The sequence below is a fragment of the Lampris incognitus genome, chromosome 6 (genome assembly GCF_029633865.1).
Source record: "Lampris incognitus isolate fLamInc1 chromosome 6, fLamInc1.hap2, whole genome shotgun sequence".
NCBI classification, from domain to species: Eukaryota; Metazoa; Chordata; class Actinopteri; order Lampriformes; family Lampridae; genus Lampris; species Lampris incognitus.
Window position 1 is genome coordinate 53,068,811 of NC_079216.1, and position 16,128 is coordinate 53,084,938.

General features: G+C 42.6%; 1 protein-coding gene across 1 annotated transcript; it reads right to left on the reverse strand.

The window, feature by feature from the left end:
• Positions 1-209: 209 nt before the first annotated feature.
• On the reverse strand, positions 210-12,143 carry acte1 (actin, epsilon 1). Its single transcript, XM_056281456.1, has 9 exons — positions 12,115-12,143; positions 9,494-9,648; positions 7,610-7,738; positions 4,732-4,842; positions 4,235-4,319; positions 3,220-3,381; positions 1,071-1,262; positions 704-885; positions 210-600 (listed from the first exon to the last, which is right to left on the reverse strand). Exons 2-9 carry the CDS (start codon positions 9,620-9,622, stop codon positions 457-459), a joined length of 1,134 nt encoding a protein of 377 aa, XP_056137431.1. The 5' UTR covers positions 9,623-9,648; positions 12,115-12,143; the 3' UTR covers positions 210-456.
• Between the last annotated feature and the right edge of the window lie 3,985 nt (positions 12,144-16,128).

Here is a 16,128-nt window from a genome sequence, read left to right on the forward strand (position 1 = left end):
ACACACAAAGCATTCCCGTAATATCTGAGCAAAGTAACAACTCCCATTGCATAATGTAACACTTTAACAATCCCACCATCTCCGAGTCTACTTGTCAGAAATTTAGATCTGGTTCACGGTATAAAAAGATGATCAAAGCCCTGCTACACCAGACACAAGTCAGAAGAATGAAAACATAAAGTTCATTTATTTGACAACATTCCCTAATTCAGTCAACAGTCAGAGGGCATTTTGGAGGAGGACAATGATGGCAAAGCAGCAATGTAGTAAACAGAGGTGAGAGAGAGAGAGCGAGAGAGAGAGAGATTGAGAGATGGGAGGGGGAGAGAAATTAAAAGAAAATGCTGACACAGGAAAGAAGCATGACAACTCCATGAGCAAAAGAAGATAGGGGTGAATGAACTGAGACAAAAAACAAAGATAATGGAGGCAGGATGTAGACAGGGAAGAATTGATTCAGAAGCACTTCCTGTGCACAATAGATGGTCCAGCCTCTTCATACTCATCCTTGCTGATCCACATGGCCTGAAAGGTGGAGAGAGAAGCCAGGATGGAGCCGCCAATCCATACGGAGTACTTTCTCTCTGGGGGGGCAATCATCTGAGAGGAGCAGAAACAGGAATGGTTAAATGAGTATATGCGGCAGAGAGAGTATGGTGGGCTGGAGATGCAAATGTGTCTTTGAGTTTGTGTGTATGTCTACCTTGATCTTCATGGTACTTGGTGCCAGGGCAGTTATCTCTTTCTGCATGCGGTCACCAATACCAGGGTACATGGTGGTACCCCCTGACAGGACGTTATTGGCATACAGGTCCTTACGGATGTCAATATCACACTTCATAATACCATTGTATGTAGTCTCATGGATGCCTGCAGACTCCATACCTGAAGGAGGAGGAGACAAGTTATACAATACAAACAAGTTGGAGAGGGAGAGAAACGTGTCCTTGGCAGATGAATTGGATGTTCAACCAATTAATTTACAGAAGGTGTAGGATAGCACTGAGGAGAATGGATCCTTATGTAACCGTATTCACAATGACAACAAAGACCTTCTTTTATCCACTAACCGATGAAAGAAGGTTGGAAGAGGGTCTCCGGGCAACGGAATCTCTCATTGCCGATGGTGATGACCTGCCCATCAGGCAGCTCATAACTCTTCTCCAGGGAGGAAGAGGAGGCGGCAGTGGCCATCTCGTTCTCAAAGTCCAGAGCTACATAGCACAACTTCTCCTTGATGTCACGCACTATCTCTCGCTCAGCTAGGGGAGAACAAAAAAATCAAGAAAGGTGTGAGAGAATACGTGTGATAAACTGATTGTACAAAACATCGATGATGCCTTTCTAATATTGTGTTGCACCCCGTCTTAACAAGGTGTTGAATGCGTTCTCTAGGGGTGCTGATTGGCTGGTTTTGGATCTGTAATGAACAGCTCATCACGTCTCATCCAACAAATGCTCAATTGGACTGAGGTCTGGTGGCTGGGCAGGTTACTGCATTAAGTTGATTTACCTGTCATTTTTGGGGAACCACTGCTGGTCTTTTTTTTCTTTCTTGGATTTCCCCCTTTTTCTCCCAAATTATACCCATCCAATTACCCCACTCTTCCGAGCCGTTCCGGTCGCTCCTCCCCTCTCCTCTGCCGATCCGGGGAGGGCTGCAAACTACCACATGCCTCCTCCGATACATGTGGAGTCGCCAGCCACTTCTTTTCACCTGACAGTAAAGACTTTCGCCAGGGGGACGTAGCGTGTGAGAAGATCACGCTATTCACCCCAGATCCTCCTCCCCACCCGAACAGGTGCCCTGACTGACCAGACCTGACTGCGCTAGTGCAGTGACCATGACGCATACGCACATCCGGCTTCCCACCCGCAGACACGGCCAATTGTGTCTGTAGGGACGCTCGACCAAGCTGGAGGTAACACGGGGATTCAAACCTGTGATTCCCATGTTGGTAAGCAATGGAATAGACCACTATGCCACTCGGACGCCCCCGGCTGGTCAATTTTATCAATATGGCATGAGGTGTTCTCCTACTGAAAAAGTCCAGCTGTGAGTTGATGCCGTGAGGAGAGGCACCAAAAGGGAAATTATGTCCATATTGCCTCTGACATCCAAAGATTGCTTGTCTTTTATCAAAGGACCTGATATGCACCATGAAAACACATCATTACACCACCACCACCACCAGTTGGCAGTTTTGACATGTGGCATGATGGATGCATGGAGTCCTGTGGTTTCCTCTTTTCCCATGTCTTCCCATCAGTGTTAAAACCCAGGACCTGTGGTTCATCAGACCAGCCAATGTTTCCCAATCTCCAAGAGTCCAATGTTTTTGACATTTTGTGTGTTGCAAACACTTTTTTTTTTTGCGACGAAATCTTACATGGTAATTTGTGTCAAGTTGTGCAGTCATGAATGAGTCTTTCTGCACTAATGTTATTGCTCCTGGAGTGTCACAGCTTGACTAAAAGCAAACTGTCTGTTGCTTTGCACCGTTTTTGGCAGTCTCCTTTCAATCTTTTCAACATTTTTGGCTACTGGCCTGTACTTGGCTGGATGTTTTGGTGAGCCTTTTGAGATACACAACAGAAACTCGGGAGCATAAAAAACACAACAGTTCTGGATATACTAAAACCAGCAACCTTGGCATCCATACTTTATATAAAAAAAAACACCATTTTGCCCCCATGCTCCCTCGGTTACATAAACAGTTTATCAAATGTCTCAAGCTTTGAAATTCCTAATCTAATCTATCCTCTCCTCTCTCTTTGCTCCAATTAAGGTCGATTTGAAATGAAATCAGCTAGGATGACAACTTCTACCTGTATTCACCTGGTCAATCTATTTATAAGAAAAAGCAGACATCCCTTATGTTTTGTACACACAGCAATAAGTTATATACAACTTTTAATAGATACTTAAGACCGCCTCACGGTATGTATTATTATAACAGCACCAATTTCTGGGCATTAACATTACATTTGCTTGTATATTAGTCCCCATAAAACCAGTTTGGTCTGACAGTTTTTTGTTTTTTTATTTGCGTGCCTATAAGTGCATCTACAATACTCAGCCAGAGAGAGGCAGTATCAGTATATTAGATTATGGATGGCTAATAGGAATCTGAGTATGTGGTTTGTGTGTGTGTGTGTGAGTGTGTGTGTGTGTGTGTGTGTGTGTGTGTGTATATATATATATTTATATTTTAGTACCAGTGGTAACGAAGCTGTAGCCTCTCTCAGTCAGGATCTTCATAAGGTAGTCAGTGAGGTCTCTGCCTGCAAGGTCCAGCCTCATTATAGCATGAGGTAGAGCATAGCCTTCATAGACTGGCACATTGTGAGTAACACCGTCACCAGCATCAAGGACAATGCCTGAAAAATAATCAAGCACAGAGACTGAGTTTATTCTGACATGACAAACACAATCTGTTCTAATTATCTAAAGACAGGTCATGTTATGTGTCACACCATCATTATTATTGTAATTATCAACCAACATAACAGTTGGTTAAATGGGAGAATAAACACTGGCACCAACTGTTATACTTAAGCACACACATTTTTTTTTTTAGTTAGGTTGTGCGTGTGTGTGTGTGTGTGTGTGTGTGTGTGTGTGTGTGTGTGTGTGTGTGTGTGTGTATTATTGTGGATGGACATGGTTGGATAGGACAATTGACAAAATAACCTTCTCTTTGAGCTCTTTCAGTGTGCAGGGTTGTTATACTCATATAAAAGACAAGATGTAATATATTACCATCCCCTTGGTACTTTATACCCAGGAAATGTAAATAAATAAATGAATAAATATAGTATGTCCTAGATAAATGCCGATACCAATCTCTGATACCTACTAATAGCAAAGACATTTTCAATTGTATGCATTCTGCCTACTTGTAGTAAGTATTTCTACATTTTGTTTGAAGGAGAGTAAATACAATTACATGATTCGAAGGGTTTCAAACATTGCAAATCCTAAAGCACTGCGCTGAAAGGAATACCATACTGCTGAAGAAAAAATTACAATCACCAGACCGCCCCAGAAATGTCCTCTAACCCCTCGTGCTATGGGTCAGGATGTCAGTGTAAGTCAGGGCTTGTTTCTGGTGGGTCCCCTCACGTGAGCACAGGGTTGGTACCTATCAGTAACCTTATTAGGAGGTGTGGTCCTGTGGTGAGGGAACAGATCTGTCAAGTAAGGCCTCACTCGCATTGTGTACTGTCTGACCTGTGGTCCTGCCAGAGGCATAGAGAGAAAGGACAGCTTGGATGGCCACATACATAGCTGGGACGTTAAAGGTCTCAAACATAATCTGTCGACAAGGACAGTGGAGGAGGGTATGGGAGCAAAGGAGGGGAAAGAAGAGATGGGAGGGAGCAAGCGGAAAGGAAATCAGAGCAAAGGAGAAATGAGGCAATGACAAGCAAGGACAGAGAGGGCGAAGAAGAGAAGAGTTTAGGATGGGAGAGACAGAGAGGAAAAATGAGATGAGGAAAGGAAAGGAGGAGAGATGAAGGGCGATGACGGGGAGAAGTGGGGAGAAAGGGATGAGCAGAGTAGAAAAGTAGAGAAGGAAGAAAAAGAAGAATTAAATCAGTTTCAGAAGGAGGGCCACGATGATTAAAAACGATAATGATTAAAAAAAATTCAAACTTTAAAGATGATGATGGTGTGTGTGTGTGTGTGTGTGTGTGTGTGTGTGTGTGTGTGTGTGTGTGGTGTACTTGTGTCATCTTTTCTCTGTTAGCCTTAGGGTTAAGCGGGGCCTCAGTCAGTAGGACAGGGTGCTCCTCTGGAGCCACTCTCAGCTCGTTGTAGAAGGTATGGTGCCATATCTGCACAGGTTGAAAAGGAGAGAAAGAGGAGAAGGAGGACACAGAACTCAATGACTTACCAACTACATAAACAGTTCTCGACAAAAAAAGAAAGCAGCCGGATGACAGCTTGGTTTCTTTAGTAGTTGTTGGCAAGAGACTGAGGCCAGAAGCAACTAAAGCTAGGGGGAGAAACCCCAAGACTTTACTCAAGAAGCCTGTTAGTTATCTTAGATCCTGAAGGAGGAAGGAAGGGAACCATCTTTTGTTCAATCGCCCCCTCCAGACCTGTCACTTCACGAAGGGGGGAGAGAGCGAGAGAGAGAGAGATCAGCAGATCAGCAGAGAGAGTAGAAAGATGTTAATTGTCTTAGATCCTGAAGGAGGAAGAAAGGAAACCCTCTTTTGTCCATTCACCCCTCCAGTCCTGTCACTTAACAAGGAGAGAGTGAGTGAGAGAGAGAGGGGGGGGGGGAGAGGGAGAGAGAGAGAGAGGGAGAGAGAGAGAGAGAGGGAAGGTGGGCTTTTCTATAAAACCCAGGCTCATGAATTTATCCACCGTTTCCTATTGCACGGATATAAATGGGTACACAAACATACACACTATCACATGTTACAATAAATGAATTGCATTGACTTACTAACTAAAAAATGACAGTACATTTCGGTCTTCATCAGAATACTGACCCCACATGATTCACACACATGAATCTCATAACTTTCTTGAAATGATAACAGACCATCCACACTTTTTTCATCCGAGTAGCAAGTCTTTGATGTTAGCATAAGAGACGTGAATCTTATAGCTTATCATGGCGCCTCATAGCAATTCTTATCAACCTGCAAAACAGTAAGATTAACAAACAATTTTCAATATTTTGTAATGCTGATGAGCCCATTACCAGACACAAGAACAGTGTCTTTCCGCAGGCTGTCACTCTGATGAACACTTAACATTGTCTTCATAAATCTAAGCACGCTGCATATACCGTATATTGTATGTATACATGCATATTCTATCATGTCGACTTCCTCAAGTATATAAGTAACCTGCTAACATAGTTATTCCTGCATCTTTGCACTCTGCACCATGGCACTATTGCCTTCCTGTTTCACCTGTGTATAGTAATTCCTTGTATACATTCCTGAAAATTGTTACGCTGTTGTTCTATGTAAGTACATTGGGAGCCTCTAAACCAGAATCAAATTCCATGTAGTGCAAACATACATGGCCAAATAGAGTTGATTCTGATTCTGGTTCTGGATATTCTTTGAGTTTTCCCAAATCTGAAGAGCAAGAACAAAATGAGTATTCAGCCGAGTATAGTTCAGTATAGTCTGCTCCACAGTGCATGTGTCCTTTTGCTACCCTATCTATCCATAAGAGGGCCATCTATGACGCAATGTGATACCCCCCTGTGGTTAATTAATTATTACAGGCCAGCCACTATTGAAATAACCAATTTGTCTTACAGTCAGTAATGTAACCCAATTTTAACCAATGGCCTAATGGGATACTCGTTTTCATTTGTTACTGCAGCGGTCCGTTTTCAAATGTCCATCCTGCACAGCACAGACGAAGCAACGTTTTTACTCAAAATGGCTCACATCAGGTCACATAAGCATATATTTCAAATTCCTACTTCTACTTCACCCAGAACTAATTTCAGATGGACATCCAACCAAATCAGTAGGTGTCCTTCTCATGTCAGTCTGTGGGGACGTTGAACTCATTACTCGAACGAAGACCATGAACACTGCTGAGGTTATCAAACCTATCGGAGAGTCAATATTGCTGCTCTGCTTAATTGCTATGTTCCTGTTGAGCTCAACAGTGTTTTTTGATGCTGAAGAAGTCCTTTTCTTCAAGTGTTGAATCAGTTAATTTGAAAGCTACAAGATGTGTATCTTTACTGCACAGATACTACACACAAATACAAAGGTGAAGGGCGTCCGGGTAGTGTAGCGGTCTATTCCGTTGCCTACCAACACGGGGATCGCCAGTTTGAATCCCTGTGGGTATGTGTCCTGGTCGCTGCACTAGCACCTCCTCTGGTCAGTCAGGGCGCTGGTTTGGGGGGATGGGGAACTGGAGGGAATAGCGTGATCCTCCCACGCGCTACATCCCCCCGGTGAAACTCCTCACTGTCAGGTGAAAAAAAAGCGGCTGGTGACTCCACATGTATCGGAGGAGGCGTGTGGTAGTCTGCAGCCCTCCCCGGATCGGCAGAGGGGGTGGAGCAGCGACCGGGATGGCTCGGAAGAGTGGGGTAATTGGCCGGATACAGTTAGGAAGAACAAGGGGGGACCCCCCCCAAAAAAGGTGAAGGGTTGTAACATATGTCGTTATATGATACTTTGAAATAATGTTTGAACTATGATCAGATTCCTGTTCCACAGTACTGGTATATATTTTGTACCACTGGATAATATATAAAAAAACAAAAATAAATAAAACTTCATGAAGAAAGAAATTTGCATGGATTTTTAAGCAAATACAACACAATGTAGAGCGATAATCTCTCAAGACTGCAAACTCTGAATCAACATTGTTGGATCAAGAACATACCCTGTAGACAAGGGTACTATAGTAGTCTGAAAGGTTATTCATAATTGTCAGTGGTTTATAATATAGTGCATTTTATCAGTGCAGCTTGATGCTCTTAGTCCTTGAAAACGGCACATCTGTAAACCACAGCTCCATTTTAGTGTCCCAATTCTAACATGAGAGGGAAGAAAGTAGAGGAGAGGGGAGAGGGGAGAGGGGATGAGTTAAATGCTGTTGTACCTTCTCCATGTCATCCCAGTTGGTGATGATGCCATGCTCGATGGGGTATTTTAGGGTCAGGATACCTCTCTTACTCTGCGCCTCATCGCCTACATAGCTGTCCTTCTGACCCATGCCTACCATCACGCCCTTTAGAGAGAGAGAGAGACACAGACAGACAGACAGACAGACAGACAGACAGACAGACAGACAGACAGACAGACAGAGAGACAGAGACATCAGCACAGAGAGGAGAGAGATGTCCTATTACACAAGGAGGCAAGTTTGCCAAGCATTTAGAGCAGTTCTGTCCAGCCAAGTTGCATTGGAAACCACGTGTACACATGCTTTCATTCCCAACAAACACAACACCGGCTGATTTCACTTCACAGCACACTGTCAACCAGGAAGGGGAACTCGTTAGTAAAGGCAGCTGGTGCAGCGTATTGAAGCTGAGATGAAAACCTGCTACATACAAGGTTCTTTAGCGTACACTGCTGGACCGCACTTGTTCAAGGAGTCTGGCCTTCATTTGAAGGACATCAGTTTTGCACATCTGTGTTTGAGACTATGTACCCACCCACCCCACTGAACTGTCTGTGAATAAGAAAAAAAGAAAAAATGTAAAAGCCTTGAACACTCTAGACGCATTGTTGTGTGGCAGATCCTGCGATCTGACAGCCCCGGAGAGGGGAGAGTAAAAGGAAGTTCTGTATAGGGATCAATAAATAATGAGATTATTATTTTAAAAAAAATATGACGGGAGCTTGAATTAGCTTTTGAAGAGATTTGTTCGGTTCAGTGTCAGCTTTTGCAGCTTCATGATTTTCTGCTATCGAAACTTGAAATTTTTGATGACGCAAATAACAGGTAAACCACGGTACATTTCATGAAAAAGTGCTGATGCAGAACAATTTATAGTGCAACAAAGAAATGAGTGGCAAGAAAAAAATGTACTGTCGAATATACAAAATGTCTTTTTATCTGTCTGTCATCTATCTATCTATCTATCTATCTATCTATCTATCTATCTATCTATCTATCTATCTATCTATCTATCTATCTATCTATCTATCTATCTATCTATCTATCTATCTATCTATCTATATATCTATCTATCTATATCTATATCTATATCTCTATATCTATATATATCTATCTATCTATAGATAGATAGATAGATAGATAGATAGATAGATAGATAGATAGATAGATAGATAGATAGATAGATAGATAGATAGATAGATAGATAGATAGATATATAAACAAATTACCAACAGGAGAAGCCATGCTTTGATCGTGCACCCACAAACACACACACATGCACACAAATGTCATCCAATTATATGGTAGCATAGTCTGAAGAACACATCACACATTCTGCACATACCATTGAGACTGCTGTAGAGTGGAGTTGTGGGTGCACACGTGTGTGTGTGTGTGTGTGTGTGTGTGTGTGTGTTTGTTTTTCTATCCCTGTGGGGACCAAATGTCCCCCATTAGGATAGAAAAACCAGAAAACAGCTACCTTGCAGGGACATTTTATGGGTCCCCATGATGAAAAGGGTCTATTTTAGGGTCAGGAGACTTGGGTTTAGGGTTAAGGTTAGAATTAGACTTAGGTTAAGGTTAAGGTAAGGGTTAAGGTTAGGCATGTCATTATGATGGTTAAGGTGTTAAGGTTAGGGGAATGAATGTAGTCAATGAGGGGTCCTCACAAATATAGAAAAACAAACATACGGTAGGGTTGAAAGATGTATTGCGGAGTTGTGTGTGTGTGTGTGTGTGTGTGTGTGTGTGTGTGTGTGTGTGTGTGTGGGTGTGTGTGTGTGTGTGGGTGTGTGGGTGTGGGTGTGAATCCCAGTGGGAATTGTTCCATGTGATGGCATGTGACGCATGTCCCACCTGGTGTCTGGGCCGTCCAACAATGGAGGGGAAGACGGCTCTGGGAGCATCGTCTCCGGCGAAGCCTGCCTTCACCAGCCCTGAGCCATTGTCACACACCAAGGCTGTGGTTTCCTCCTCATCACACATATTGACCGACTAATAAGATGGAGACCCTGATGGACACACAAACGAATAACAAAACAGAGGCAAAGAGAGATACAGCAATTAAATAGAAGTAACAGACAATGTGAGACAAAAAACTCTGAAGCTTTTTTTCCTCCTAATTTATCTGGGTGTTCATTGTGCACAATAGGGTATGTGTCCTTCTTTCTTCCCTTCGCCCCTTCTGATCCCCAGTCGTCTGACATTAATCCGAGCTGTCAGCGTCCCCTGCGTGGTTCGTGTAAAAGCCTCGCTGACGGACAGATACAGAGACAGGCTGTTATTTGGCACAATCCAACAGTCACAAGGGCTCCTCTGTCACCTTGGCTTACCGCTGCCGCCTCCGTTTTACAGCGCTTACTCGTTAAAGCAGGGCCCGTTAAACCGGGATGAAACAACCAAAACAATTTGCAGGCCTCTCCGCAATTTGCACAACTAAGCCGATGGACGTGCCATTTAGCTTTGGGTATGTTATGTGTATTTCACCTACCGCACTTTTCCCCTCTTGGAAATGTGTGCTCGACTAGTGATATGTTTATCTAATTGTTTTTTTCCCTGCTAGTTAAGCCATGTTTTGCAATGAAACACCAACCTCCTGATGGTGGGTGGTGAGTTTCAAGTGAGTTTCAAGACATGAAAAGTGTCACCCCCCCCCCAAGCATTAATGGTGGAGCCGTCACGGTGGAAGTTAACGTACGATTTAATGATTAAGATTGGATTCCTCAGTTGCGAGTCCTCCCGTTGCGCGTGGAGCCCTGAGCTCTGTTTTAATGAACCCAGAGCGGGACTAAATTCACTTTGAATCTAAAACCAACATCCTAGTTCCTGGTGCAAACCTTGTTCCTTCAGTCACAACTCGTCCGTCACCTCGCTCTAAACCCTGTCATGTGTCAGGCATCGCCGCACAAACATGGTTACGAAGAGGTGTAAAACTCATCATTCCCTTTCATCCGTGCATCAGTCTGTAATGCATGGTGATAACAAGGGAGCGAGTTTAACCCTCACACTCGCGACTTTCTTATTTTAATTCCTGCAGAGTTCAGATTTTCTTCTCTGCATTGCAATGAAGTGAACAGTTTGTGCATGTGAATTGACCAAACTGTTGCAGCATTTCCTGTTCGTGGACTTATTATCACAGAACGTACCAAACATTTCCGCTTCACCCGTCCACTTCAAAATATCATACAGTATGAATATCACAGGGGCAAAGTGAATTTTTGCACATGAAGGTTGTTGGATGCCACCTATTACTTGTAGTTAAGAAAAGATTAAAAACAAATCATAATAATAATGAAAATGACATTACCATCCAAAATCCAAAATCAGTTTAAATTCATTGACTTGGGACGCTGAAACAATAACTGAAAGATTGCAACACTAGACAGTAAGGATGTTTTAACGAGCCCTGGCTTCATGGCCAGCGAATACATGATCAAAGTCTCTAATTTCCACCTAACAGCCAGGTAATGGCTAGATATTATGTCACATGTAAAACACTTATTACAGCAAATGACCCCGGGCACCCCCTCAACCCATTCCTCACTTTATTCCCACCTGGCCACGGATACAGGTCCAAAGCCTGGAGAAAAGCCTGCATTGGCAAGAGTTTCATCCCCTCTGCTGCAGCAAAATACCCCGCTGAACGTCTTTGTCCACATCTGTGTACCCATGTCCCCCATAATGTCATGTACCTACAGTATATCTATGCTCGGCAGCTGTACCTATGTGCAAATGTATTATTGTATATATGCATATGTGGAAATATAAATGGCGGTAAACACATTTCCTCAAACGCAATAAAGAATCTATCAATCTATGATGCTACATTTTAGCTGATATGTAGCGTTACCAAGCCATCATTCACTGCTGCGCGGTTTCCAAGTTAATATATAACCATCGATAGTTTGATTATGAGAATTAATGTTTTTTTTCTAGTCTTGAAATAGTAACAGTATAGCCTTGTTTTTTACCCAATGTACATTCCCCAAGGAGACCATTCAAGTTTCATTTAGTTGAATGCTGCAAATGTATTGGTACCTCTCTATGGAGATCTAAGAGGCATTAGGTAGTATCTAACCTGTTTCTATTGTGGCACAAACCAGCATGATGAACAACATATGAGCTTGGTTTCTATACTGTGTTTAAGCATGTTTAGGGATGTTGAAACAAAGACCAAATGCTTAGCACTCAAAAAATAACTGATAAATGACTTCCAGCCCAGTTTTCATTGACCTGGATCAGTCTAACTCTTGTCTGCAAACGATCATTCTGTTTGACCAACCATTGGTGTAACCTCAACTTCATACATGTTTTCTTACTCATCAAATGTTTACCTAATGCTGACTCTGCAAACCTCCTGGAGTGATGCTAACATCCCGGCACTAAAGGGACTTACCTTCAGGAGCTGAGGAGGAAGAGTGTGTCTGTGCTCCCTGGAGAGGAGGAGATGAAGAGACAAGAGAGTAAAGTGGCCTCACCTGCTGTCAGCATTTAAACACCGAGTCCCAAACATTCATTCACAGGCACATGCCTTTTTAGGTCAGCAACCTCAGCTTGACACATGAAGGACAGATGGGTGTTTTTGACAGGTAGGAGGGATTCACAGGTAGACCTGCCCCTTTCTCTTCTGATTGGGACAAGGTATGCTCAAAATCCCTTGGAAACTTGACAGTGATAACAGCAAGCCCTGTCCCGTGACTTGACGTTGACTAGTAGAGGACAATTTATTACAAAGCAGAAACGGAGGGGTGGGCCCTTGGGAGGGCATGGATGGGGGCAGGCAGAGGAATGGAGAACTGGGGAGAGGGATGGGGGATGGGGGATGGGGGAGGTGTTTAAAAGGGGGCTGGGTAGAGGGGTGGGAGAGGGGAAAGAATGCACATGTGGAAAGTACACAGTTTTGTAGGTGGAGATAGGGTGTAAAAAAGGTAACAGACAAACAGAGCGGGGCAAACATGGTACAGAGGTCGAGCTAGAGAGAGGAAGGGTAAAAACAAGAGCAGCGCTACCTAAATATGCCTTGTTAGAGTTTGCCCTGCAGTATTTAGACCAGATCTGTGTGAAATTAGTGGTATGTTAAACCAGATTTCAAGCATTTACCTGTATCGAGCCTCTCAATAAATTCAGACAACACATTGTTTTAGGTAGATTTAAAAAAATTTTTTTTTTATCAATAACCAATACTGATACTGACTTACGTGGCTGTTCTAGTTAATATATTTTACATGACTATGTTGTCATGCCTGTAGTATTTCATTCAACCTGTATAATAATCTAAGGGGTTGTAAAGGTTTTGGCTTTAAAAATATAGATTTAAGGAAATGTTTCCATATTCCCTTGCCCAACTTTTACGATTAAGAAAATAGTGTTGTTTAAAAAGAAATCAGTAGTGTTGAGATGGAAAAAAATTCACACTTGGATTAGTATAGATTAATACACAGGTTGATTTCCTACAGAGACAAAGGGGTGCAGTGGATTTATCTGGCGTAGGTGACAGGGAAGTTCAATGGTGTGTCCACCGTCACTGGCATGTCACCAGGCCATTTATAAATAAAGACCTGCATCTGTTCATAATTCTGTCACTATGAGACCCCCCACACACATACACACACATACACACATACACAGAGGGAGAGAGAGAGAGAGAAAGAAAGAGAGAGAGAGTTTTTTTATCAAACAGACATAAAAGGAGGGAGAAAGCGGAGAGGGAAGACAGCGGGCGATTTGGCATGAGACATTACAGTGACAGATTGACAGAATGACATAGTGAAAGAGACAGCCATATAAAGTAAGGTGTTAGGCCGTACAAAGACAGCTGTTATTGCCGCCCGTAACCCCTGTCTATTTTGACCTCGCTGGTCACTCTCACCACAAATAGAAGTTTTAGTTATCAAAAGGCCCTGTGAAGGCAGTGTTGTAAGTGATTGCCTTGCACAAACACAGCAGCAGCGGCAGTGTCTCAGTTCAAACAATCAGTCCTTACTAATATGCCAAGGATTTTCTGTGCAGCTCTGTTCTGCTTGCAGGTCCTGCAGCTTAACATGAACAGCTGCTAAGCTAACACCATAATGTGTTCAGATAAGCACTATCGCCTGGTCAAGTCAAGTCAAGTCAATTTATTTGTATAGCCCAATATCACAAATTACAAATTTGCCTCAGTGGGCTTAACAGTAACACAACATCCTGTCCCTCTCATCGGATAAGGAACAGCTCCCTAAAAAAAAACAGCCCTTTAACAGGGAGAAAAAATAGGAAGAAACCTCAGGGAGAGCAACAGAGGAGGGATCTCTCTCCCAAGACAGACAACATGCAATGGATGTTGTGTTTACCCAATTTACACAATACAATATTGAAAGAGGATAAACAGAATTATAATGGAATTATAAAATTTATGAAGAATATGATGCGCAGGATGCCAAGCAGTGTCCAGACGCCACCGGAACAGCCCAGGACCCAAGCCATGTGACCAGCATCATCATGTAAAATAAATAAATAAATAAATAAATAAATAAATAAATAAATAAATAAATATATATATATATTTATATATATATATATATATATATCCATATATAAATGGATTTATAAGATATATAAAAAGAAAATGTGATGGGGGGAATGCCAGGCAGCGTCCAAGTGGCGACCACCATCACCATGGAGACCTGGGAGGAGAACCAACTGCATGTGCACACAAGGGAGACTCACATGATACCATTCACACACAGAAGAAGAGAAAGGAGAAGACATCATTCAGAGAGAGAGAAAAGATGTGAGAGAAGAGAACGGTTTGCAATAGTCAATAATCTATACTCTATAACCATGCCAGCAGAACAGTGGTTGGTAAATTCATTGAGACAGAAAACCGACTCGCTATGCAGTACAGGTTGTGAAGCATACAACTTAAAGGCAACTAATTGTAAGCTAAGGCAAAAAGACGAGTTTTAAGTCTGGATTTAAAGGACTCAACAGACTCTGATTGTCTGATGGCAGCAGGCAGGTTATTCTACAAGAACGGAGCCCGATAGGAAAAGGCCCTGCCACCAGCTGACTTCTTTTTAACTTTGGGTACACACAGGAGCCCTGTATTTTGAGCAAAGAGCTCGAGATGGAATGTACAGTGTAAGGAGATCAGACAGGTAAAATGGGGCAAGCCCATTTAGGATTTTATAAGTCAGCAGAAGCACCTTGTGTACTGATCTAACATGGATAGGAAGCCAATGAAGGGAGGCAAGAATTGGTATAATATAGTCAAATTTCCTAGATTTAGTTAGGATTCTAGCAGCAGCATTCTGAACCATCTGAAGACTTTTAGTACTAGAATGTGGCAGACCTGACAACAGAACATTACAGTAATCAAGTCTGGATGAAACAAATGCATGTATTATAGTCTCTGTGTCAGCCATGGAGAGAAAAGACTGAATTTGAACTATGTTACGTATGTGAAAAAAGGCAGTCTTGGTGATTTCTTTAATGTGCTTATCAAAGGAAAGGCTGGGATCAAATGTAACACCAAGATTTTTGGCTGCCACACTTTGTGAAACCAGAGTTGTCGATTGTTATCATTACTTAATCAAATTTGTGTCTGTGTCTAGCAGGGCCAATGACCAGCATCTCAGTTTTATCCGACTTTAAAAGCAGAAAGTTAAGTGACATCCCATTTTTCTCAGTAACCAAGCAGGCCTCTGAGTTAGTCATTTGAGTATGATCATCAGCCCTTATTGGCACATACAGCTGAGTATCATCAGCATAGCGAGGGAAATTTATTCCATAACTGCATATAATTTGGCCAAGAGGTGTAATGTGAAGAGAGAAAAGTAGAGGGCCAGGAACTGAGCCCTGAGGCTCACCATATTTAACGTCACAGAATTTTGATATAATATTACTATAGCAGACACAATGTGTTCTTCCAGATAAATAGGACTTAAGCCAAGAGAGAGCTAAACCAGAGACACCAAAATTACAATTTAATCTGCCTGATAGTTTCCAGTGATCAATGGTGTCAAAGGCTGCACTGAGTTCCAGTAGTAGAACCACAGAAGTGGAATCAGAGTCCATAGCTAGTAAACCGGTCAACTGCGAGGAGTGGTAAAGACAAAAATGCAAAATTCCCCTCAGTTCATTGTCATTGTCTCTTGACGGGTCAGCCAGTCTCTCTCTCTCTCTCTCTCACACACACACACACACACACACACACACACACACACACACACACACAAACACATGCACGCACACGCACACACACAAAACAATCACCACCACATACAGCGCTATGCCATATGATTTTTCCTGGGTAAGAGCCTTCCTGATGGTAACCATTAAAATGAGCACTGGGGGCGCCCTGATGACTCACCTGGTAGAGAACGTACCACACAAGGCTGAGTCCTTACCTCAACAGCCTGGGTTCAAATTCAGCTGCATGTCATCACCTCTCTCTCCCTGCCTTTCCTGTATCTCTCTACTGTCACTGTCAAATAAAATGGAAAAAAAATGCC

Bases quoted from the DNA above. Each gene is read 5' to 3' on its own strand.
- acte1 (XM_056281456.1), bottom strand. From the start codon at position 9,622: ATGTGTGATGAGGAGGAAACCACAGCCTTGGTGTGTGACAATGGCTCA. The intron at 1,263-3,219 runs GTACTAAAATAT...GTTCTCCCCTAG, and splicing joins CTACAGCTTCGTTACCACTG to CTGAGCGAGAGATAGTGCGT. The intron at 601-703 runs GTAGACATACAC...TGCTCCTCTCAG, and splicing joins CAAGTACCATGAAGATCAAG to ATGATTGCCCCCCCAGAGAG.